This window comes from Leucopleurus acutus (assembly GCF_964270905.1).
Source record: "Leucopleurus acutus genome assembly, chromosome: 9".
Taxonomy (NCBI): domain Eukaryota; kingdom Metazoa; phylum Chordata; class Mammalia; order Artiodactyla; family Delphinidae; genus Leucopleurus; species Leucopleurus acutus.
The window spans coordinates 107,345,568-107,369,014 of record NC_139144.1 but is presented as its reverse complement, the minus strand read 5'-3'; the positions used below and the strand labels follow the sequence as shown (position 1 = coordinate 107,369,014).

The following is a 23,447-nucleotide window of genomic DNA, read 5'->3' as shown; positions in this document are numbered from 1 at the left end:
CGACCCCAACCGCTAGCTCCTCACCGCGCTCCCTGCGGAACTTCGCCTGCGCCCGCCGGCCTCCGCTCCCCGGGGGCGTGGCCCCCCAAGCCCCGCCCGGCAGGCTCCGCCCCTCAGCCTCAGGCCCCTCAGGCGTCGCGGCGCGCTCCTCTGACGCGCGGCGCCTTCCTCTGACGTCAAGACCCGCCCCCTCCCCGCCCCGGCTCGCGCGGCGCCCGCCCTCAGCAGCCCGAGCGGCTTCTTCTGAGGCGGCGGTTGAGGCAGCGCCCGGTGTCTTGGTCGCGGTCTGTGCAGCGGCAGGCTGCTCCCGTCCCGGCCGGCGGGGCGGCCGTCCAGCCCCTCGGGCCGGCAGGCGATGGTGCGGTGGAGTGCGCGGACGCGGGCGGCGTGGCGGCGGGCATGAAGGAGGATGGAAGGGCAGGACGAGGTGTCGGCGCGGGAGCAGCACTTCCACAGCCAAGTGCGAGAGTCCACGGTGAGCGCCCTCCGCCCGCCCCCTCCCAGCCTGCCGCCCGCCTGTCCCTCCCATCCCCTTCGCTTCCCCCTCGCGGCCCTCGCGGTCTCCCCTGTGCCGCTTCCCCGCCCCCGCCCTCGCCCCTCCGCCTCGCGCCGCGCCCCTCCCCCAGGCTCCGCCCCCCGCTCTGCGCCCACCTGCTCTCAGTCCTGGGCGCGGTCCCGTCGAGTCACCTGCCCGGCCCCCGGGAGTGCTTCGGGGCCGCCTGCGCCCTCCTCCCCCGGGGCTCTTCCCGGGCCGGGTTAGCGGCGTCGGCCCTCCAGGCGGTGGACGACAGTCCCGCGGCCCGCGCACCGTTGCCTGGCACGTCCCTGGCCTGGCACGGTAGACAGGTGTGCGGGCGGCTGTCTGGCGGGACCTGGGGGGCCCCGCGCAGGCGCCGGGGTGTGGCCGGGCTCGCTCTCCCAGCCCGACTAGTCACCTCGGCCGGGTTAGCGCCCACCTTTCCGCCCCTCACCCGTCGCCCTCCTCCCTTCTAGGGCTGAGCCCGAAACCTTGCGTTTGGGTGTGAAGGCCGGCGATGGGTGGGATTGAGGGCCTGGGCAGAAGTCCTCTGTGCCCTGGAAGCAGCTTCTGAGGGAAGTCATCCTTTCTTGGTCCCCTGTTTCTTCTGTGCTGCTGGCAGGGGTCGGGAAGCAGGCTCGGCCGTAGGAGTCTACGTTGATGTGTTTACCTTTTCCTGGCGCGCTAGAACACGTTGTGGTTGTGTTTGTTTATGTTTTCATAGCAATGTAAAATATATACATGTTGTGCATTTGTGTTTATTCCTCCCCTCTTCTAACTAACTTCTCTCAAATTCAGTCAGTCTCTTGGTTTTTGAGAATTGCCTGGTTTGTGTAGCTCTTGATCTAGAAAATTGAGAATCACTTTGCCAAGTCATATCTTGGAATAAAGAGGTATAAATTCTGAACTGGTGGATTCTGCTACGGCGTATTCGTTTAAAGTTTTAAATTGAAGCTAAAATAAACAGAGAAGTACATCATCATACATGTCCAGCTCGAAGCACTTTAAACACACCTGTGTAATTCTGAACACAGACTGTGAAACACAATTAGTATTAGCATCTCAGAGGCCCATCCCTTTTCCCCGTCCAGTTCCTCTCCTCTCCACCAAGAGTAAGCACTGTCCTGGCTTTAGTAGATTAGCTTAGTCTTGAACTTTTATGTAAGTGGAGCCTTACAGTATGCCCTCTTTTGTGTCCGATTTCCTTCACTCAACAGCGTTTGTGAAATTCCTCTCTGTTGTATGTAGTTGCAGTTCACCCCGAATGCTGTAGTTGTGTGACTATAGCACAATTTATGTTTATTTCACTGTTGGTGGGCACTTCAGTAATTTTCGGGTTGTGGTTACGAGTATTCTTGTACATGTCTTCTGGTGAACATGTGGACGCATTTGTTAGGTCCATACCTAAGGATGGAACCTCTAGGTTATAGGTTGTGGGTTTGTTCATCTTTAGTAGATACTTTTAAACAGTTTGCCAAAGTGGGTTGTACCAATTTACACTCCCACCAGCGCTGTAGGAGAGGCGTGATTTGCTTCCCATCTGTAGGACACTTAGTATTTTCTGTTTTTTTAAAAAATTTTAGCCATTCTGGTAAGTGTCATGTATTTGTTGCACAAAAGACTTTATTTGCATTTTCCTGATGATAATGAATTTCAGCACCTTTTCATATGTGTATTGGCCATCTGGAAATCTTTTGTGAAGAGTCTTCAGGTCTTTTTCCCACTTTTAAACTTATTTATTTATTTTTTAAAACTAAGTAACAGCCTTTCTTTTTTTTTAATTGCTTATTTTAAAAACAAATTTATTTATTTAATTTATTTATTTTCCTTATTTTTTTTGGCTGCGTCGGGGTCGTAGTTGCCGCACGCGGGGTCTTTCGTTGCGGCGCGCGGGCTTCTCTCTAGTTGTGGCGCACGGGCTCGAGAGCGCGTGGGCTCTGTAGTTTGCGCCACGCGAGCTCAGTAGTTGTGGCGCGCGGGCTTAGTTGCTCCGCGGCATGTGGGATCCTAGTTCCCCCACCAGGGATCGAATCTGCGTCTTCTACATTGGAAGGCAGATTCTTTACCACTGGACCGCCGGGGAAGTCCCTTGTTTATCTTTTTAATATTGATTTGCGAGAGTTGTTTATGTTTTCTGGATATGATACTTTGGTCATGTATATGTATATATATGTGTATACATGAGCATACGTGTGTGTGTGTATATATATAGTAAATCTTTTTTTCATTCTGGGGATGCTTTTTCACTTGCTTAATGATATCTTCTAATGAGCAGAAATTCTTAATTTTAATATAGTTCACTTTATTAGAATTTTTTTTTATGATCGGTATGTTTTATGTCCTGTTTAAGAAATTTTTGCTTACTCCAAGGTAAGGAAGATGTCCTCTTGTACTTTTCTCTAAATGGTTTATTGATTTACTCCTCTCATTTAAACCTACAGTTCATCTGGAATTTATTTTTTGTGTACGTTGTAAAGTAGGATTCGTATATATTTTTTTCACATGGATGTCCAATTGCTTCAGCACCATTTATGACCTTAGTCACAAATTAGGTATAACTGTATATTTGTGGGGTTTAATTTTGATTCTATGCTGTTTCATTGGTCTATTTGTTTTTGGCTTTATTTTAAATTAATCAGATGTTCTCTTATTTGGATTGAGAAAGGGACCCACGTTATAGTAGCCAGGAGCTTTATTTTTGTCTCCTACCCTAAAAACAACTCAGTTTTGGCACTGATTCTAGAATTCCTTAGTTCTGCTCCTCCTCACCCCTACTTCTCCTGCACCAGCACCCTTGGGTGGTGGGTATACACTGCCCTCTGCAGAACCAGTGCAGACAGTGACCAAGCTTAGTGAATTTCCAGTCTTTGGCTTTCCTTCCTCAAAGTATTTATATTTAGAGTGAGTATAAATGCTTGATTTTTCTCTAGGACTTGTTGCCAATTCTTTTATTTATTAACTTTTTTAATTAAACAAATTCAAAAAATTTTTAAATTTTATATTATCATCGATTTACAATGTTTTGCTAGTTTCAGGTATACAGCAAAGTGACTCATTTATACATATACATATATCCATTCTTTTTCAGATGCTTTTCCCATATAGGTTATTACAGAGTATTGAGTAGAGTTCCCTGTGCTGTACAGTAGGTCTTTGTTGATTATCTATTTTATATATACTTGTGTGTGTTTGTTAATCCCAAACTTCTAATTTATCCCTCCTGCGGCCCCCCCCCCTTTGGTAACGGTAAGTTTGTTTTTGAAGTCTGTGAGTCTGTTTCTGTTTTGTAAATACGTTCATTTGTATAATTTTTTTTAAAGAGTCCACATATAAGTGATGTCATAAGATATTTGTCTTTGTCTCTGACTTCACTTAGTGGTATAATCTCTAGGTCCATCCATGTTGCTGCAAATGGCATTATTTCATTCCTTTTTTTATGGCTGAGAAAATATCCCATTGTATATATGTACCACATCTTATTTATCCATTTTTCTGTTGGTGGACATCTAAGTTGCTTCCATGTCTTTGCTATTGTAAATAGTGCTGCAATGAATATTAGGGTTCATGTATCATTTTGAACTATGGTTTTCTCTGGATACACGCCCAGAAGTGGGATTGCTGGGTCCTATGGTAGTTATATTTTTAGTTTTTTAAGGAACCTCCATACTGTTCTCCATAGTGGTTGTACCAATTTACATTCCCACCAACAGGGCAAGAGAGTTCCCTTTTCTCAACATCCTCTCCAGCATTTGTCGTTCGTAGACTTTTTGATGATGGCCATTCTGACCAATGTGAGGTGATACCTCATTGTAGTTTTGATATGCATTTCTCTAATAATTAGTGATGTTGAGCATCTTTTTATGTGCTTTTTGGCCACCTGTATGTCTTCTTGGGAGAAATGTCTGTTGAGATCTTCTGTCCTTTTTTTTTTTTTTTTGGCGGTACGCGGGCCTCTCACTGTTGTGGCCTCTCCCGTTGCGGAGCACAGGCTCCGGACGCGCAGGCTCAGCGGCCATGGCTCACGGGCCCAGCCGCTCCGCGGCATATGGAATCTTCCCAGACTGGGGCACGAACCTGCGTCCCCTGCATCGGCAGGCGGACTCTCAACCACTGCGCCACCAGGGAAGCCCCTTCTGTCCATTTTTTTGATTGGGTTGTTTGTTTTTGTGGTATAGAGCTGCATAAGATGTTTGTATATTTTGGAGATTAATCTGTTGTCGGTTGCTTCATTTGCAAATATTTTCTCCCATTCTGTGGGTTCTCTTTTTGTTTTGTTTATGGTTTCCTTTGCTGTGCATAAGCTTTTAAGTTTAATTAGGTCTCATTTGTTTATTTTTGTTTTTATTTTCGTTACTCTAGGAGGTGGATCCAAAAAGATATGGCTGCAATTTATTATTATTATTTTTAAAAATGTTTATTTATTTGGTTGCGCTGGGTCTTAGTTGCGGCAGGTGGATTCCTTAGTTGCGGCTTGCTGGCTCCTTAGTTGCAGCACGTGGGCTCCTTAGTTGAGGCTCTCCGGCTCCCCAGTTGTGGCATGCGAACTCTTAGTTGTGGCATGCATGTGGGATCTAGTTCCCAGACCAGAGATCGAACCCAGGCCCCCTGCATTGGGAGCGTGGAGTCTTATCCACTGCACCACCAGGGAAATCCCAGATATTGCTGCAATTTATGTCAAAGAGTATTCTGCCTATGTTTTCTTCTAACAGTTTTATAGTATCTGGCCTTACATTTAGGTTTGTGTATGGTGTTAGAGAATATTCTAATTTCATTCTTTTACATGTAGCTGTCCAATTTTCCCAGCGCCACTTATTGAAGAGGTTGTTTTTTCTCCACCGTATATTCTTGCCTCCTTTGTCGTAGATTAATTGACGATAGGTGCGTGGGTTTACTCCTGGGCTTTCAGTCCTGTTCCATTGATCTGTATTTCTGTTTTTCTGTGCCAGTACCATACTGTTGTGATTGCTGTAGCTTTGTAGTATAATCTGAAGTTAGGGGGCCTGATTCCTCCAACTCCATTTTTCTTTCTCAGGATTGCTTTGGCTATTTGGGGTCTTTTATGTTTCCATACAAATTAAAATTTTTTTTTGTTCCAGTTCTGTGAAAAATGCCATTGGTAATTTGATAGGGATTGCATTGAATCTATAGATTGCCTTGGGTAGAATAGTCATTTTGACAGTATTGATTCTTCCAATCCAAGGACACGGTATGTCTATCCATCTGTGTCATCTTCGATTTCTTTCATCAGCATCTTATAGTTTTCAGAGTACAGGTCTTTTGCCTTCTTAGGTAGGTTTATTCCTAGGTATTTTATTCTTTTTGATGTGATGGTAAATGGGATTGTTTCCCTAATTTCTCTTTCTGATCTTTTGTTTTTAGGAATGCAGGAGATTTCTGTGTGTTAATTTTGTATCCTGCAACTTTACTAAATTCAGTGATGAGCTCTAGTAGTTTTCTGGCAGCATCTTTATGATTTTCTATGTGTAGTATCATGTCATCTGCAAACAGTGACAGTTTTACTTGTTTTCCAATTTGGATTCTTGTTATTTCTTTTTCTTTTCTGATTGCCATGGTCTCAGTTCTTTTAATTATTCAACTCTTTTTGGTTTTGCCTAAAAGATAAAATATATGTAACCTTCAATTTACCATTTTAAAGTGTTTATTCCAGTGACATGAAGTACATTTGCATTGTTGTGCGACCATCACCACTATCCATCTCCAGAACTTTTTCGTCATTCCAAACTGAAACTGTCTCCTTTGGTCAGTAACTCCCCGTTCCTCTCTCATTCTGGTAACCACCACTCTACTTTCTATCTCTCTGAATTTTATTGGCTTGGCCAAAAAGTTTGTTCGGTTTTTTTTTCTTTTTTTCCGTAAGAAGGCTCTACTAGTGCTTAGTTGTCTTTAACTTCATTCGAAACAATTTTGTTAGGTTGTATTGTGACAGCTGTCATATCAGCGTGCATTTAAAAAAAACTTATCAAAATTGGTGAATTTTTGTGTAGCCATTTTAATATTGAAGATGGAAGGAAAAAAGCAACATTTTCGTCATATTATGCTTTATTGTTTCAAGAAAGGTAAAAATGCACCTGAAACCCAAAAAAAGATTTGTGTAGTGTATGGAGAAGGTGCTGTGACTGATCGAATATGTCAAAATTGGTTTGTGAAGTTTCGTGCTGGAGATTTCTTGCTGGACGATGCTCCACAGTCTGGTAGCCCAGTTGAAGTTGATAGCGATCAAATCGAGACAATTAATTGAGAACAATTAACCTTTTACTCCGTGAGAGATAGCCGACGTACTCAAAATATCCAAATCAAGCACTGAAAATCATTTGTACCAGCTGGGTTATGTTGATCGCTTTGATGTTTGGGTTCCACATAAGTTAAGTGAAAAAAACCTTCTTGACTGTACTTCTGCATGTGATTCTCTACTTAAACATAATGAAAACGTTCCATTTTTAAAACAAATTGTGACTGTCAATGAAAAGTGGATACTGTGCAATAATCTGGAACAGAAGAGATGGTGGGGCAAGCAAAATGAACCACCACCAACCACACCAAAGGCTGGTCTTCATCCAAAGAAGGTGATGTTGGGTATATGGTGGGATTGGATGGGAGTTCTCTATTATGAGCTCCTCCTGGAAAACCAAATGATTAATTCCAACAAGTACTGCTCCCGGTTATACCAAGTGAAAGTAGCACTCGACGAAAAGCATCCAGAATTAGTCAACAGAAAACACATAATTCCATCAGGATAGCGCAAGACTGCATGTTTCTTTGATGACCAGGCAAAAACTGTTAGCTTGGCTGGGAAGTTCTGATTCATCCTCCATATTCACCAGACATTGCACTTTCGGATTTCCATTTATTTTGGTCTTTACAAAATTCTCTTAATGGAAAAAATTTCAATTCCCTGGAAGACTGTAAAAGGCATCTGGAAAAGTTCTTTGCTCAAAAAGATAAAGTTTTAAGAAGATGGAATTATGAAGTTGCCTGAAAAATGGCAGAAGGTAGTGGAACAAAATGGTGAATATGTTGTTCAATAAAGTTCTTGGTGAAAATGAAAAATATGTCTTTTATTTTTACTTAAAAATCAAGGGAACTTTTTGGTCCAGGTATTTCATGTAAGTAGAGTCATACAATATTTGTCCTTTTGTGTCTGGCTTATTTCACTTAGCATAATGCTGTCAAGTTTCATCCATGTTGAAGCATGTGTCAGAATTTCCTTCCTTTTTAAGGCTGGATAATATTCTGTTGTGTGTATATACCATGTTTTGCTTATCCATTCATCCATCCGTGGACATTTGGGTTGTTTTCTGGCTACTGTGAATAATGCTGCTATGAACATGTTTGAATATTCAAATGAATGAATGAATGAATATTTGTTCCAGACCTTGCTTTCAATTCTTTTAGATATAGACCCAGAATTGGAATTGTTGGATCACTTGGTAGTCCTATGTTTCATTTTTTGAGAAGCTGCCATGTTTTCCACAGTGGCTGGACCATTTTACATTCCCAACAGTCATGTGCCAGGGTTTCAGTTTCTCCGTATCTTCACCAACACATGTTGTTTTCTGTTTTTTTAACAATAATAGTTACCCTAGTGGGTGTGCAGTGGTAGCTCATTATGGTTTTGATTTGTGTTTCCCTGATGATTAGTGACATTGAGCATTGTTTCATGTGATTTTGGACATTTGTATATTTTCTTTGAGGAAATGTCTATCTAAGTCCTTTGCCCATTTTTGAATTGGGTTGTTTTGTTGTTGAGTTTTAGGAGTTCTTTATATATTCTGGATGTTAATTCCTTTGTGATTTGAAAATATTTTCTCCCATTCTGTGGGTTGCCTTTTTTTAATCTATTTATAGTGTTCTTTGGTGGACTAAAACTTTAAATTTTGATTTAGTCCAATTTACGTATTTTTTGTCATTGTTGCTTGTGTTTTTGGTGTTATATCCAAGAAATCATTGCTAAATTCAATGTCATGAAGATTTTTCCTTATGTTTTCTTCTAAGAGTTGTGTAGTTTTAACTTACATTTATGAGGTCTTTGATCTGTTTTGAGTTAATTTTTGTATGTGGTACAGTGTTTAACTTTTAAATGCTCATGTAATAATTTTACTTCCTCTTTAATATTATGAATATCTCAGAGTTCTCTTGTCAGTTACTATAATGATTACATTTAGCTCCTACTATCAACTAAATGTAACGATCCATTTCCTTTTGCTGTCTTTTTTACTTTTCCTTTTGTACTTCAGGTGCACAAAATTGGATTATTTTTAATCCTTGGTTCACACACAAACTTTTCATTTGTTTGTCTGTGACCTGCTTTTGATTAACCTGTTTTTTTTTTTTTTTTTTTGCGGTACGCGGGCCTCTCACTGCTGTGGCCTCTCCCGTTGCGGAGCACAGGCTCCGGACGCGCAGGCTCAGTGGCCATGGCTCACGGGCCCAGCTGCTCCGCAGCATGTGGGATCTTCCCGGACCGGGGCACGAACCCGTGTCCCCTGCATCGGCAGGCGGACTCTCAACCACTGAGCCACCAGGGAAGCCCGATTAACCTGTTTTTAAACAATATACACACATGAACCATCACTCAGGATTCTAAAGCATTGACTAGCTTATTAATACCCATCAGGAGAGCTGAAACATTGACAGTAATTTATATGTACCTATTTCTTATGCTGCCATAGTTGCACAGCAACATTTGTCTTTCAGTACATCTGTTCTTTGGATACATTTATTTAGATATCTTCAAAGTGGTTATCTTACATTGATGCCACTTTCACCAGTATAGTTAAAATGATCACAGATTAATACACAACTGTACTAAAAAGTCTCCATAATCCCTTCACTAAATTAATAAGAAGTAACACTTATCGAGTACTGACCAGGTTATCTTATTTGAAGATAACAACCCAGTGAAGTAGGTACTTCACAGCATCTGTCACAGTGTGTGATAGAGCCGCAGTTTGAATCCAGGCAGGCTCATCCCACAGCCTGTACTCTGTTTACAGCCTATAAGGTTTAAACCTCCACCATGACAGGGTTCAGTGGCATCCAACTAGGTCAGTTACATAAAATGGAGAGTTGGCTTACTGTAAGGCTGATGAAAGGACCAAGGAGAGCCTATGAAGCTCGCTGGCTGGGAGCTTTGGGGTCTGGCTGCATAATCTAAATTCTTCCTCATCCTAGTTGTGGACAAAACTCCTTCACTGGGCTGTAATGTATTTGGGGACAATTCTAGGGTTGACTGGGACTATTACAACAGTAGAGGTTTTAGGACCCTGCCATTTTTTTGGCTCCCTTTTGGCTAAATAGGAGTGGGGAAAAATGGGGGTGCCAGGAATCATCCTCCACCTGCTGCTTCCTTAGGTGAGGTTACCTGCCTTTTCCTACCACCGTCTTGCCCTCACCTCCGTGGTTTACTCCTTGTGCTAGAGCTTAAAACTTTAGTCCTTTTGTCTTGAGAATAGGAGTTGGGCAGAAGATTGAGCCAATCACCAATGTTGTACATAAATTTGGAATTCAGTTGTCTGGGGATCCATAGTCTTTCCTGACCTTTGTCATTGTTCTTCAGCCAAAGACCGCCAGGAACACACTTGTAGTTGGATAAGTCAGGTTTATTGCATGTTACAGTGAGGGAAAATGCATACCATGGGGAACTGTGAGGCATCTCAGTAAGCGAGTATTAGAAAACAACTTTTTAAAATAGGATTTGGGCTTGTGTTAGGTGGGAAGAGTTAATGGAAGTGAAGTGGGGCTTTGATCTGTATTGGATGCTGTTAGGAAGCAGAGATAATTCTATGACTGGATATCTTAATAGATCTTATCTTGAAGGAGAAAGATTTGAGTGAGGCTAAAACTGTAATTGGTAAAGATGTAAGTCATTCTTACTAGCCAGTGTGGGGAAATGTTTGGTCATTTCTATGATTTGGACAGTGTCCATGTTTCTCATCTTTGTTGAGGCATGACTACAGAGTGGTCTTATTCTTTATCCATTATGGTCATAGAGTGGCCTTCTCTGATGTTAATGTTCTCTGAAGTTGTTTATTTTCGACGGGAGAATCATCAAGACCTAGCTGTGAGTACCTGGCTGTGAGTTGCCAGCCAGTTTGAAGGTTGCTTCAAGGCCTATTGATAGTAGCAGGCCAGCTCCCAGATGCAGGGGATGCTTTTCCCTTTCTCATTGTGGTCATAAAATCTTAGAGTGGATGGTGTAGTAGATATAAATCCAATAGCCAATATATATGGAGGTGATTTTACAGTATTGGTGAACAAAGAAGAATGGGATAGAGGTATAGAGGATTCTTTGTATTTGAGTTTGCTGAACCTGGGTTAAATCAATTTCCCTTGGTAGGCGGTACAGTGGCCCATAACGATGTCCACGTGGTATTCTCTGGAGCCTGTGAATATGTTATCTTAGGTGGCAGAAGTGCTTTGCAGATGTAATTATGTTAAGGGGAAGATTATCCTGGATTATTTGGGTGAGTGCAATTACAAGGGTCCTTATAAGAGGGAGGCAGGAGGGTCAGAGTTTGAGAAGATGTGATGACAACCAGAGGTTGGAGTGATGCACTTTGCGGGTGGAGGAAGGAGCCACAAGTCAAGGAATGTGGGTAGCCTCCAGAGTCTGGGAAAGACAAGGATATGGATTTTCCCTTAGAGTCTCCAGAAGAAACTAGCCCTGCTGATACCTTGCTTTTAGCACAGTGAAACCCGTGTTGGATTTTTGACCTCCAGAACTATGAGGTAATAAATTTGTGTTAAGTCACTAAGTTTGTGGTAATTGGTTGTAGCAGCTTTGGCCTGTGATGTGCTCCTTGTGGGTATACATCACCTGTTTCTAGTTTTGTACTTGAGGTTAAAGGGGACTGAGGCATTCCTCATTATATACTTGAGATGATTTTTCCTTTTTCCCTATTCTTTTCCTTCTTAAGTGGCAATTGGAAGTGTATTTCCTGAGATATGTAGGCATCCAAAGAATGTCATATCCTTTCAGCATGATTTTTAGTGTTAGTCTTCCTTTTGTATCCAAGCCAAAATTATGCAGTAGGATAGAGTATAAATCCTTTGAGAGCCATATGTTTTTGTTTTATTCTCCACAGTGTCTGTAGTAGATATTTGTAGGTGTTCACTCATGATAATGTTAGGGCTTTGAAGATTATATGTAAATATAATATTACAGGTCAATTTCCTGAAAACCTTGGTAGTAAGATAATTCAGGGAACTTATGGCGTTATAGCAAAAAAGAGACATGAGGGAATAAAGTTCAGAATTTCTTTTTGAAATCCCTTATAAATGTTTTAACACTTAAAACAACTCAGAAAGGACACCAAATAAAGATAAAAAATTCTAATTTTACGCTGCTAATATCTATCATCCTTTGTGTGTTAGAATCTTTCAGGATCCACTTCCCTAGAATATCAGTGGAATTCTCGTAAATGCATTTTGGATTATTTTGAATAGTATGTATTCCGAGAAGTATTTCTTTATGGCTCTCACTCTGTCCAGATGTTTAGCGTCTTTCTGCTTTTTGACTTGGAGTTTTTAGCTCCTGAGACCCTGCTCCTCGCTGTCATTCCACTGGCACTGAAGAACTGTGTGCTGGAGGTGGGAGAGGCTTTGGGTGACCTTTTCCAGTCACTGGGCATAGAACCCTAGCTCTGCCCTTGAGGACTCCGTGTCAGAGCACTTGTTACCTTTTATGTGCTTGTCTTCCTACTGCCCTCAAAGACTGTGGTGGGGTGCCGTCCGAGGTGTCTTTGTAAAAACCATTCCTCTCTGTCTTCCTACTTGACCTGTTTTTCCATTGCTGACCCATCTCCACCAGGACTTTGGGGATGCCAGAATTTCTTGGCTTTTGAAAAGGTTTGTAGAAACAAATTTGTGTAAACTTGAAATTGCATGAGGGGAACTTAAAGTTGGAGAGGGAATACAATATATTTTTTCCTTTGTGGCTCTTTGCGGCAGGACTCATGATAAAACTCATAGTGCTTTAGCTGTGTGGGCCATAGACTCTCAAGATAGGAATTTTTAAAGTTATTCTGATGTTTAATTAAAAGTTTTTCTACATGTGTATCTTTTTGGGGGCTTGGGTTTCAGGAACATTCCACATATCCCTTAAAGTAGGAGTTTTTGACCTTAAGAAGTCATTTATCTAACATTATTTTAGTTCTTCTCTAATTTACTGTGTATCTTTCATAGAGCACCATAACTAAATAAGGAATTTTACAAAAAGCTGGGCATCTAGGACTGCAAACAGTGTTTGTTTCACCAGCATGGTAATTCATGAGATGGTGATTTTATGGGATTGATGTTGTATATTTTAATATCAGATGTATTATTGAGGCCTATAACTGTTGCTTTCCCTCGTCTAATACTCTTTCAGACCCCCAGTTTTAACCATTAGGCTCTATTGAGAGCCTGTGTTTCTCCCTACTGCACTGCAGTACTGGAAGCGGAACATGGAGGCAGATTTGTTGGCTCTGGATTGGGGCAGAGTAGGCTCCAGTCACATCTCGGCTGCCAACTAGCTGTGTGGTATTGGGGAAGTTGCTTAATCTCTTGGAATCTTACTTTCCTTGTCTACAAAACTGGGAATTACAATACCTACCTCAGTGAGAATTACATGAGACAGTGTTAGGAAGGTGCTTGGCACAGTGCTGAACACCTGATCATATGGGATTTGTTGTTTCTGTGGACTTTGGTTAAGCTTGTTCAAGAATAGATGATTTTTGAACTAGTTTCAGTGTTCTACTAGTTACCAAGAGCGCTTGATGTAGCTTTGTTAACTTAATGTGTAGTTGTTAAAAGAGCAAGGTGATGGGAACTTTTTTCTTCATATTCATATTCTGTACTTGCTCTCCAGGAAGTTCCGTGCAGTGGTTTTCAGATTTGTTCCAGGGCTAGCCTAGTGCAAAATTTTTTGGGGCCCAGTGCAAAATGAAAATATGGGTTCTTTGTTCGAAAAGCAGGAAGAAAATGCAATTAAAGGTACTAAAATATAAAGCATTTTCCTTTATTCAGTGGTTTTTTACCAACTTGTCATATTTTTTTACATGCTATTCAATGTTGTTTTAAGTAAAAAAATTAAATTAGCATGAATTTTTTTTTGGAAATTTATTTTTTATTTATTTATTTTTGGCTGCGTTGGGTCTTCGTTGCTGCGCTCGGGCTTTCTCTAGTTGCGGCGAGTGGGCTTCTCACTGCGGTGGCTTCTCTCGTTGCGGAGCATGGGCTCTAGGTGCACGGGCTTCAGTAGTTGTGGCTCAAGCGCTCTAGAGCACAGGCTCAGTAATTGTGGCGCATGGGCTTAGTTGTTCCGCAGTGTATGGGATCTTCCGGGACCAGGGGTTGAACCCGTGTGCCCTGCATTGGCAGGCGGATTCTTAACCACTACACCACCAAGGAAGTCCTATTACCATGAATTTTACCATTCATCTTGATATGGTGCAATACAAGTTTTAAATGCAAATGTTAAGAGGATTTGACTCATATGAAATCACTGAAATTGTACAATGTACATTTAGTAGTTCATGCATGTATGTGTATTTTGTTCTTGTCAGAACAATGGGAATGCTGCACAAAACCAACTCAACTGGTTTTTAAAGTTTTATTGAGATATAATTCACATATCATACAGGTCACCCATTTCGATGATTTTTAGTATATACATGAATCGTGCAGCCATCACCACAATCTAATGATAGAACATTTTTATTATCTTAAAAAGAAATATTATACCCTTTAGCAGTTCATTCCCCATTCACCCCCGAATTCTCCTCCTTCCAGTTCTAGACAACCACTAATCTACCTTTGCCTGCTCTGGGTAGTTCATATTAATTGAGTCATGCAATATGTGGTTTCTTTGGTGTCTGGCTTCTTTCAATTAGCATGATGTTTTCAAGGCTCATCATGTTGTAGCATGTATCAATAGTCCGTTCTTTTTTATGGTCAAATAATATTCTGTCGTATGGATGTGCCATGTTTTAGTTATTCATTCTTTAGTTGATGGAGCTTCAGGTTGTTTCCACTTTTTGGCTCTTATGAAAAGTGTTGCTGTGAACATTTGTGTACAAGTTTTTGTGTGGACATATCTTTTTATTTCTCTTGGGTGGAATTGCTAGGTCATATGGTCATAACTCTGTTTAATATTTTGAGGAACTGATAAAGTATTTTCCAGAATCATGGCACCATTTCACATTTGTACCACCAACATTAGAGTTCCAGTTTCTCCATATTCTCTTCAACACTTGTCATTAATGGTCTTTTTGATTTTTAATTATAGCCATCCTGGTGAGTATTATGTATTATCTCGTTGTGCTTTTTTTTTTTTTTTTTTTTTGCGGTACGCGGGCTTCTCACTGCTGTGGCCTCTCCCGTTGCGGAGCATCAGGCTCCGGACGCGCAGGCTCAGCGGCCATGCTCACGGGCCCAGCTGCTCCGTGGCATGTGGGATCTTCCCAGACCGGGGCATGAACCCGTGTCCCCTGCATCGGCAGGCGGACTCTCAACCACTGCGCCACCAGGGAAGCCCTCGTTGTGCTTTTGATTTGTATTTCCCTGATGACTAATGATGTTAGACATCTTTCTGTATCCTTATTGGCCATTTGTATATTTTCTTTGGGGGAATGTGCCTATTCAGATGCTTTATCCATTTTTATTTTTTATTTTATTTTATTTATTTTTAAAAATTTATTTATTTATTTGGCTGTGTTGGGTCTTTGTTACTGTGCACAGGCTTTCTCTAGTTACAGTGAGCGGGGGCTACTCTTCGTTGCAGTGCACAGGCTTCTCATTGTGGTGGCCTCTCTTGTTGCGGAGCATGGGCTCTAGGTGTGCGGGCTTCAGTAGCTTGGCACACGGGCTCAGTAGTTGTGGCTCGCAGGCTCTAGAACACAGGCTTAGTAGTTGTGGCACACGGGCTTAGTTGCTCCGTGGCATGTGGGATCTTCCCGGACCAGGGCTCGAACCCATGTCCTCTGAATTGGCAGGTGGATTCTTAACCACTGTACCACTTGGGAAGTCCCTGTCCATTTTTAAATTGAGCTCTTTTTTTAAAGTTAAAAAAAAAAATTTTTTTGACCATTTTTTAAATTTAAGTATAGTTAGTTTATAATGTTGTATTAGTTTCAGGTGTACAGCTAAGTGGTTCAGTTATATCTATCTATCTATCTATCTATCCTTTTTCAGATTCTTTTCCATTACAGGTTATTCAAAGATATTGAATACAATTCCCTATGCTATGCAGTACAAACAAAAGTTAAGGGAAGTTGTTGCTAATAGACCTGCTTGACAAGAAATTTTAACAGAAGTTCTTCCGAGAGATGGACATTATTTAGGTGAGAAACTCAGATTTACATAAAGAAAGGAAGAGTATTAGAGAGGAATCAACTAAGGGTAAATAAAATCTTTTACTCTTGATCCAACAGGTAACAGTTTATTGAAAGTAATAGCGCCAGTGTTTCCAGTGATTAGCTTGTGGATAAGTGAAGTGAATGACAGTAATGTTATAGGGACAGGAGGAAGGAATTGGGAAAACTCTGCTGTAAGGTATCTGCACTACCTATGAAGCTGCATAGTATTGTTTGAAAGTAGATTTAGAGTAGTTGTAAATGTAAATTGTAAACTCTAGGGCAACCGATAAAAAATTTAAAAAGAAGTGTAGTTGATATGCTAGGAGAGGAGAGAACATAGAATTATATAAAATGCTCAGTTAAAACCAGAGATGGGGCTTCCCTGGTGGCGCAGTGGTTGAGAGTCCGTCTGCCGATGCAGGGGACGCGGGTTCGTGCCCCGGTCTGGGAGGATCCCACATGCCGCGGAGCGGCTGGGCCTGTGAGCCATGGCCGCTGAGCCTGCGCATCTGGAGCCTGTGCTCTGCAACGGGAGAGGCCACAACAGTGAGAGGCCCGCGTACCGCAAAAAAAAAAAAAACAAAAAAAAAAACCAGAGATGGCAGAAAAGGACTGAAAGACAAAAATGGAAACAAAGAACAAGGTCAGTGAATAGAAAATAGTTAAAACTATGATAAATATTAAAACAACAGTATCAATGATCACTTTAAATGTGAATGGTCTAAATAAATCAATTAAAAGACAGATGGTCAGAGTGGATTAAAAACCCCAAGTATATGTTGTCTATAAGAAATCCAATAAATGTAAAGATACAGATATATTAAAAGTAAAGGGACACAGAAAGATATACCGTGCTAACACTAATCAAGAGAGAGCTGGAGTATCTGTGTTAATTTCAGACAAGGTGGACTGCAGAGCAAGGAAGACTGTCAGGGCTAAAAGGAGCAATATATAATGATACAGGGTCAGCTTTCTAAGAAGGCATAGCAATCCTTAATGTGTATGTACCTAACAACAGAGCATCAAAATACATCAGGCAAAAACTGAACTGCCAAAAGAAATGGATGAATCCAGTGATATAGCTGGAGACTGCAACACACCCTCTATTGTTAATTGGCTATATATATATATATATATTTGAACTAAATAACACCATCAGTCAACTGGATCTAATTGACATTTACAGACTCCTTCATCCAACAACAGCACAGTGTGCATTCTTCTCAAGCTTGCATGGAACATTCACCAAGATGGACCACCTTCTAGGCCATAAAACACTTAACCTTAAAAGGATAGAAATCATACAATGTCTGTTCTCATACCAGAGTTGAGTTAAATTACAGATTAGTAACAGAAATATAGCTGGGAAGCTCCAAAGTAATTGGAGATTAAATAATACACTTCTAAATAACACAAGGGTCAAAGAAAAAGTCTCAAGAGAAAGTTAAAAATATTTTTAAATGAACATGAAAACACAGTTTATCAAAATTTGGTGGGATGTAGCAAAAGCAGTGCTTAGGGAGAAATTTGTAGCATTGAATGGATATATTAAAAAAGAAGACAGGTCTAAAATCAATAATCTAAGCTTCTACCTTCGAAAACTAGAAAAAGAAGAGCAAAGTAATTTAAAAGTAAGCAAAGGAGAAGTGATAATAAGAAATGGAGCAAAAAGCAATGAAACTGAAAGCAGGAAATAAATTTTAAAAGTCCGCAAAACCAAAAGCTTGTTCTTTGAGAATATCAGTAAGAATGATAAACCTCTTGCTAGGCTAAGAAAAACAGAGGGAAAACACATTACTAATACCAGAAATGAAGGAGAGGCCATTGCTACTGATTCCATGGGCATTAAAAAGTTACTAAAGGAATATTATGAACAATTCTGTGCCCACAAATTTGAAAACTTAGATGAAATGAACAAATTCCTTCAAAGATACAATTTATCAAAGCTCACACAAGGAAAAGCAGATAATTTGAGGAGGTCTGTATCTACTAAAGAACTTGAATCAGCAGTTAACCTTCCAAAAACCAGTGCCAGATTGTTTGGCTGGTGAATTCTAACACATATTTAAGGAAGAAGTGATATCAATTATCTGCAGTCTCTTACAGACAATAGAAGAAGAGGGACTACTTCCTAACTTCTTCTATGAGGCTAGTATGACCCTACTACTAAACAGACAAAGACATTGCAATAAAAGAAAACTACAGACTGATATTGCTCATGGGCATAGATGCACAAATTCTGCAAGAAAATATTAGCAAATTAATTCCAACAGTGTATAAAAAGAATTATACAAAAATCACTTAATGTAGTCCATCACATCAACAGACTAAAGAAGAAATATCATAAGATCCTATCAGTAGATGCAGAAAAAGCAGTTGGCAAAATTCAGCATCCATTCCTGATAAAAACTCTCAGTAAACTAGAAATAGAGGGGAGCTTCCTCAACTTGGTAAAGGACATCCACAGAATATCTATAGCTAACATCATACTTAATGGGGAGAAACTAGAAGCTTTCCCACTAGGATCAGGAACAAGGCATGGATGTCCCCTCTTACCACTCCTTTTCAGCATCACTGGAATTCCTAGCTGAGGCATTAACAAAAGAAAAGGAGATAATAGGTATATAGATTGGGAATAAAGAAAAAAAACTGGGGAATTTCCTGGTGGTCCAGTGGTTAGGACTTGGTGTTTTCACTGCCGGGGCCCGGGTTCAGTCCCTGGTCGGGGAACTAGGATCCTGCAAGCTGCACAGCGTGGCCAAAAACAAAAACAAAAAACAAAACTGTTTTTGTTCTCAGGTGACACGCCAGGGAGTCAGTAACAACAAAAACCTTCTGGGACTAATAAGAGATTACAGCAGGGTTTCAAGATACAAATTAATAAACAATAGTCAATTGCTTTCCTGTATATGAGCAATGAAAACTTGGAATTTGAAATTAAAAAAACAGCACCATTTACATTAACACACCCCCACCCCCAAACGCTTAGGTGTAAATCTAACAAAATATGTTCAAATCTATATGAGGAAAACTACATACTCTGATTAAAAAAATCAGAGATCTAAATTAATGGCAAGATCTTCCATCTTCATGGAAGATCTTCCATCTTTAATATCATTAAGAGGTCAGTACTTAAGTGTTTATTGCGTGGGTAAACTTGATAGGAAATAGTTATAAAGCAGCTTAATTTTCTCCCACTGCTGCTTGCAAGGATGCTTTGTTGTATCTTTGTACCTTACCCCTCATGACAACTTGGGGCTCATCTTATAGCTTTATAGTCACTTTCACATGTTGAAAAATTGAGTCCAGTCTAATCTAAACTTCCACCTTTTATCCAGTTCTAAGTGTCTTCCCTTTGCCCTGATCATACCTGACTGAGGCTAAGGAACCAGCAGTGGGAAGGGTGTGTGATTTACTCAGTTTGTTTTAAAATTATTTATCTAGGCACTCAGCAGGATTCAAGAGATGTACAAGATCATTCCTATTTGTGTTAGTACCTCCGATATACCTAAAGTATATTGTATGTAATACATAGTTTAGGGGACAAGTTTTATTTACATGAAACATTCAGTAGAAATCATTGCTGTGCTAAATTTGTGAAGTAGGAGTTTGTGGGGATTCAGAAGGAGGGAGGCTAAGTGGGTAGAATGGTTGTGATTGGGATGAAAGAGCCCGAAGGACAAAGGGTGAGTGACAACTGGCTCTGATGCCTGCTCCTCTCAAATAAAGCTGTTCTTCTTTTATGTTTTTCTGGAGTGGGTTTCAGAAGGAATTTAAAGAACTTTTTGCTGGTGACTTGCCTTGTAAAAAATTGCAAGTCATGGAGTCTTAAAAATCTCAAGAACAAGTAATAAAGTGTAATATTGTAGGTGAAATTAATGAACTAGAAATTTGCTGTGTTAGTCTTGAAAGATGGACTATTTACCCCTTGTTAAAGGTCTCAGTGTTATTTTTTTGCAAGGAAATATTCTTTTTCCTTTATTGAAGCACAAGTTGAAAGACACGGGGCAATTTATTGTGATAGTGCTAGTAACTCTTAGAAGAGTGGATATCAGCATGTGTTTTGTATTCAAATTAATTGTGGAAATAGAGCACTGGTAATTTTGTCTTTTCTCTTTTGAAAGGTGGTATGTTGCAATTACAAACAGTAAAACAATGAACATCTTTATATGTGTGTGTGTATATATATATATATATATATCCTTGTGTACATATGCAAGTATATCTGAAAGGAATGCTTATAGCTACTAGCAACAAGAATTCAGTGTGTTTTTAATCAAATTTTTATTTTTCTATAAAAAGTCTGGAGGAATGATGTTTTTATACATGCTGCAACATGGATGAACCTTGAAAACATGCTAAGTGAAAGAAGCCAGACACAAAATGTCAGATATTGTATGATTCCTTTATATGAAATATCCAGAATAGGCAAATCCCTAGAAACAGAAGTCAGATTAGTGGTTGTGAGGGGCTGGGGCAGTGGGTGGCAGAATGTGGGGCACATAGGGGTATAGAGCATTCAGTATGGTAACATTTATTTATTAGAGCATTCCTAATCCTAATACTTAAGAAATTCACATTTATTATTATGTATTTGGTTTGGGTTTACTTTTTCATTCATGGTGAATTAAATTCTTTCAGCTAAAGTAGTGTTTTATATTTCCTTGCATATTCAGTTTTAAAAAGTGTCATTTGGTTCTGTGTTTTTGGTGCATAAAGATTATTTCCTCATTGTGGATTATACCATTGTTCACAAAGGGCCCCAATTTGTCTTAGCACTTTTTGTCTTAAATTCAGCCTTGTCTGAGAGGAAAAAAAAAATGTGACAGCCTAACTTTCTTTGTTGTTAGCATCTGCTTGGTATGTCTTTATTTATCCTTTTGCTTTCAACCGTCCCAAGCCACTTCATTTTAGCTATATCTTAGTCTGTGAGAGTTTTCTTTTGACAGTTTTATTTACAATTATGATTTTAATATGTTTCATCTTTAGTTTATTATCTTATTTTTGTAACTATTTGTGTTTTCTTTTTAAAATTTATTTATTTATGGCTGTGTTGGGTCTTCGTTTCTGTGCGAGGGCTTTCTCTAGTTGTGGCAAGCAGGGGCCACTTCATCGCGGTGCGCGGGCCTCTCACTATCGCGGCCTCTCTTGTTGCGGAGCACAGGCTCCAGACGCGCAGGCTCAGTAATTGTGGCTCATGGGCCTAGTTGCTCCGCGGCATGTGGGATCTTCCCAGACCAGGGCTCGAACCCGTGTCCTGCGTTGGCAGGCAGATTCTCAACCACAGCGCCACCAGGGAAGCCCTATTTGTGTTTTCTTGTGTTTTACTACATAGTCTGGCTCTTAGGGTAATTTGAAAGAATTATAATTTTAATTATTTTGTGGTTCACTTGTAACTTTAAAGGATACTCAACATCTCACATTTTTGATTTAGCAATTTTAAAATAAAGCCAGGGTTATTGGCTCTGCTGTGGAGTGAGATTATTGGCTCAGTTATAGTTTATTTGTCCTCTCCCAGGATTTTGTTAGAAATGTGTCACTGGTAGCTTTCCTTAGGCCATTTGTACCCATCACTCTTATGATATTTACTCCCCGTGGTCATCTTAAACTAGCTGAAGCCCATCAGCCTTAAGTGAAAAGCTTACACTTATACAGTTTGATTATAAGGTACTAGTTTGAATTTAGGTTTAAATCTTATACCTGGGATTTAAGAATATTTGCTTTTAACAGCATATTTTAGATATATTATAGGTTTTTTCCGACCTCTGAAAGTAGAGTGTCCTAGGAAACCTTTCCTGAGCTGAAATGGCACAAAGTAGAGAAACAGTTACTTTAGGACCCGTCTTGCTCACAAAATCAATTGAGATGAAGCACAGGTGCTCACCGATACGGTTCACAGCTATAGCAGCTTGATGCTGAGATGCTGAGTGTGGTTCCGGGGAGGAGCTTGGCGGGCCGCTCTCACTGCTGGGGTGGGCGCTGCCTCTGTAACGCTTGCTGCAAAACACACTGAGCTGAATGAGATTTTCGCTTTTCGCCCTTTTTTGGTAAAAGTGAAAATCCTCTTTGGATTTTGTTTGGTTACCAAAAACAGGTACTGAAGTGGGTCTTTCTAAAAAGTGAAATGGTGTAAAGCAAACTTTAGAAATACCTGTATTAGGTTACTTGTGACTGGATAACTTAGCTCCCAAATGCCTGGCCATTCTTGATCAGCATCAGGACTAAAGCCGTGTGGCCCCCAGTGAGGGCTGAAGCACCTGCTTTGGGTCAGCTGGCACAGAGGACATGCACCCTGTGCTTCTGCTTATGGTCTCTGGTAACCTTGTTCTTCCCCTGACCAGGAGAGAAAAGCTCAGTCTTTTCAGAGAACCGTGAGAGCCCATCGTCTCCCTTTTTATCAGCTGTACCGCACCTTTAGTGGTGGCGAGCTGGAATGACTTCCTTCTTTTTTTCGTTAGGAATTTCCTTTTGCCTCCACTGAATGTAGGAGAATAGGAGGCATCATTATGCTTGTTTTCGTTTTACGTATCCCCATGGGTGTGTCTCTCTGATACCGACGTGCTCATGTAGAGAAGGAGCACACCTGCTCCTACCCCCCGTCTTTGGAACTAGAAAAATGGCCTAACTAGTTCTGTGATTTTTGTGTTGTTGTTCCAGTCTGGTTTAGTTGTATGTTTATTTTCATAGTGGGTAGCTCTTATTTCCAAATTAGTAATACTTACACTTGTTTTTATAATTGTTAGCCTTCTACTCTTAGATGGATTGCTTTCCATTAGTCTTTTCCATCCCATGCCATGCATTTTGGTTCCTTGATTTCCGTTTGTCTGTTAACTTTCATGCCTTCTCAACTACCACTTCTGCACAAACTCCCTGGAACTCCTGAAACTACTCTTCTCCACTTTTAATTACTAATTTAAAAAATCCTAAAACATGCTTTAGTCACAACTTTGTATTCTTCCAGCTTTCTTGGTCAAGTACTTTTATTGCAGTGGCTTCTCTACCAGGAACCTCAGTTGATTGGCATGTCCACTCCTATCCATCACTTGGGTTCACTTTTCTCCCAATCCACTTAGGTTTCATGGCCCATTATTTCACTCACTCTTGCTAATACCCTAAACCAGTGGTTCTCAAATGGTGGTCTGGGGATTTCTGGGGGTTGGTGGTTCAAACGCTGGGAGCAGATGAGGTTAACTATAAAGAGCTTGTGGAATGAGAATAGATTTCTGGCTCCGCTCAGAAATCATAGAGAAGAATAATGTTTAAAGGCTGGCAGGAAAAGGGAAGCTAGTGATGGAGTCTGGGAGAATAATCAGAGAAGGAGGAAGACTGCTGACGTGCAAGTTGTTGCTTAGAGGGCAAGTGAAATCATGAAAGTGTAATTTGGCTGTTGGGACATCACTGACCACTGCCAGAAGCACTTTGAGTGGGTCAGTGGGCGTGAAGTCAGAGAAGTGGTTGGAAGAGTGAGTGAGTGAGTGGTGGTGAAAAGTGGAAGTTCGCAAGTGTAGGTTGTAAAGGGGAGGAGAGAGAATAGGTTATTTGTTAGAATCATCAAGCCTGTGCTAGTTCTTGGG

At 40.6% G+C, this 23,447-nt stretch overlaps 1 protein-coding gene across 1 annotated transcript in view; it reads left to right on the top strand.

The window, feature by feature from the left end:
• The first annotated feature begins 247 nt into the window (after window positions 1-247).
• LMBR1 (limb development membrane protein 1) overlaps window positions 248-23,447 on the top strand; it is a 140,814-nt gene continuing 117,614 nt past the window's right edge. The window contains exon 1 of the mRNA XM_082847001.1: window positions 248-475. Within this exon, the coding sequence (XP_082703127.1) occupies window positions 410-475 (66 nt within the window). The 5' untranslated portion in view covers window positions 248-409. The remainder of the gene's footprint in view (window positions 476-23,447) is intronic.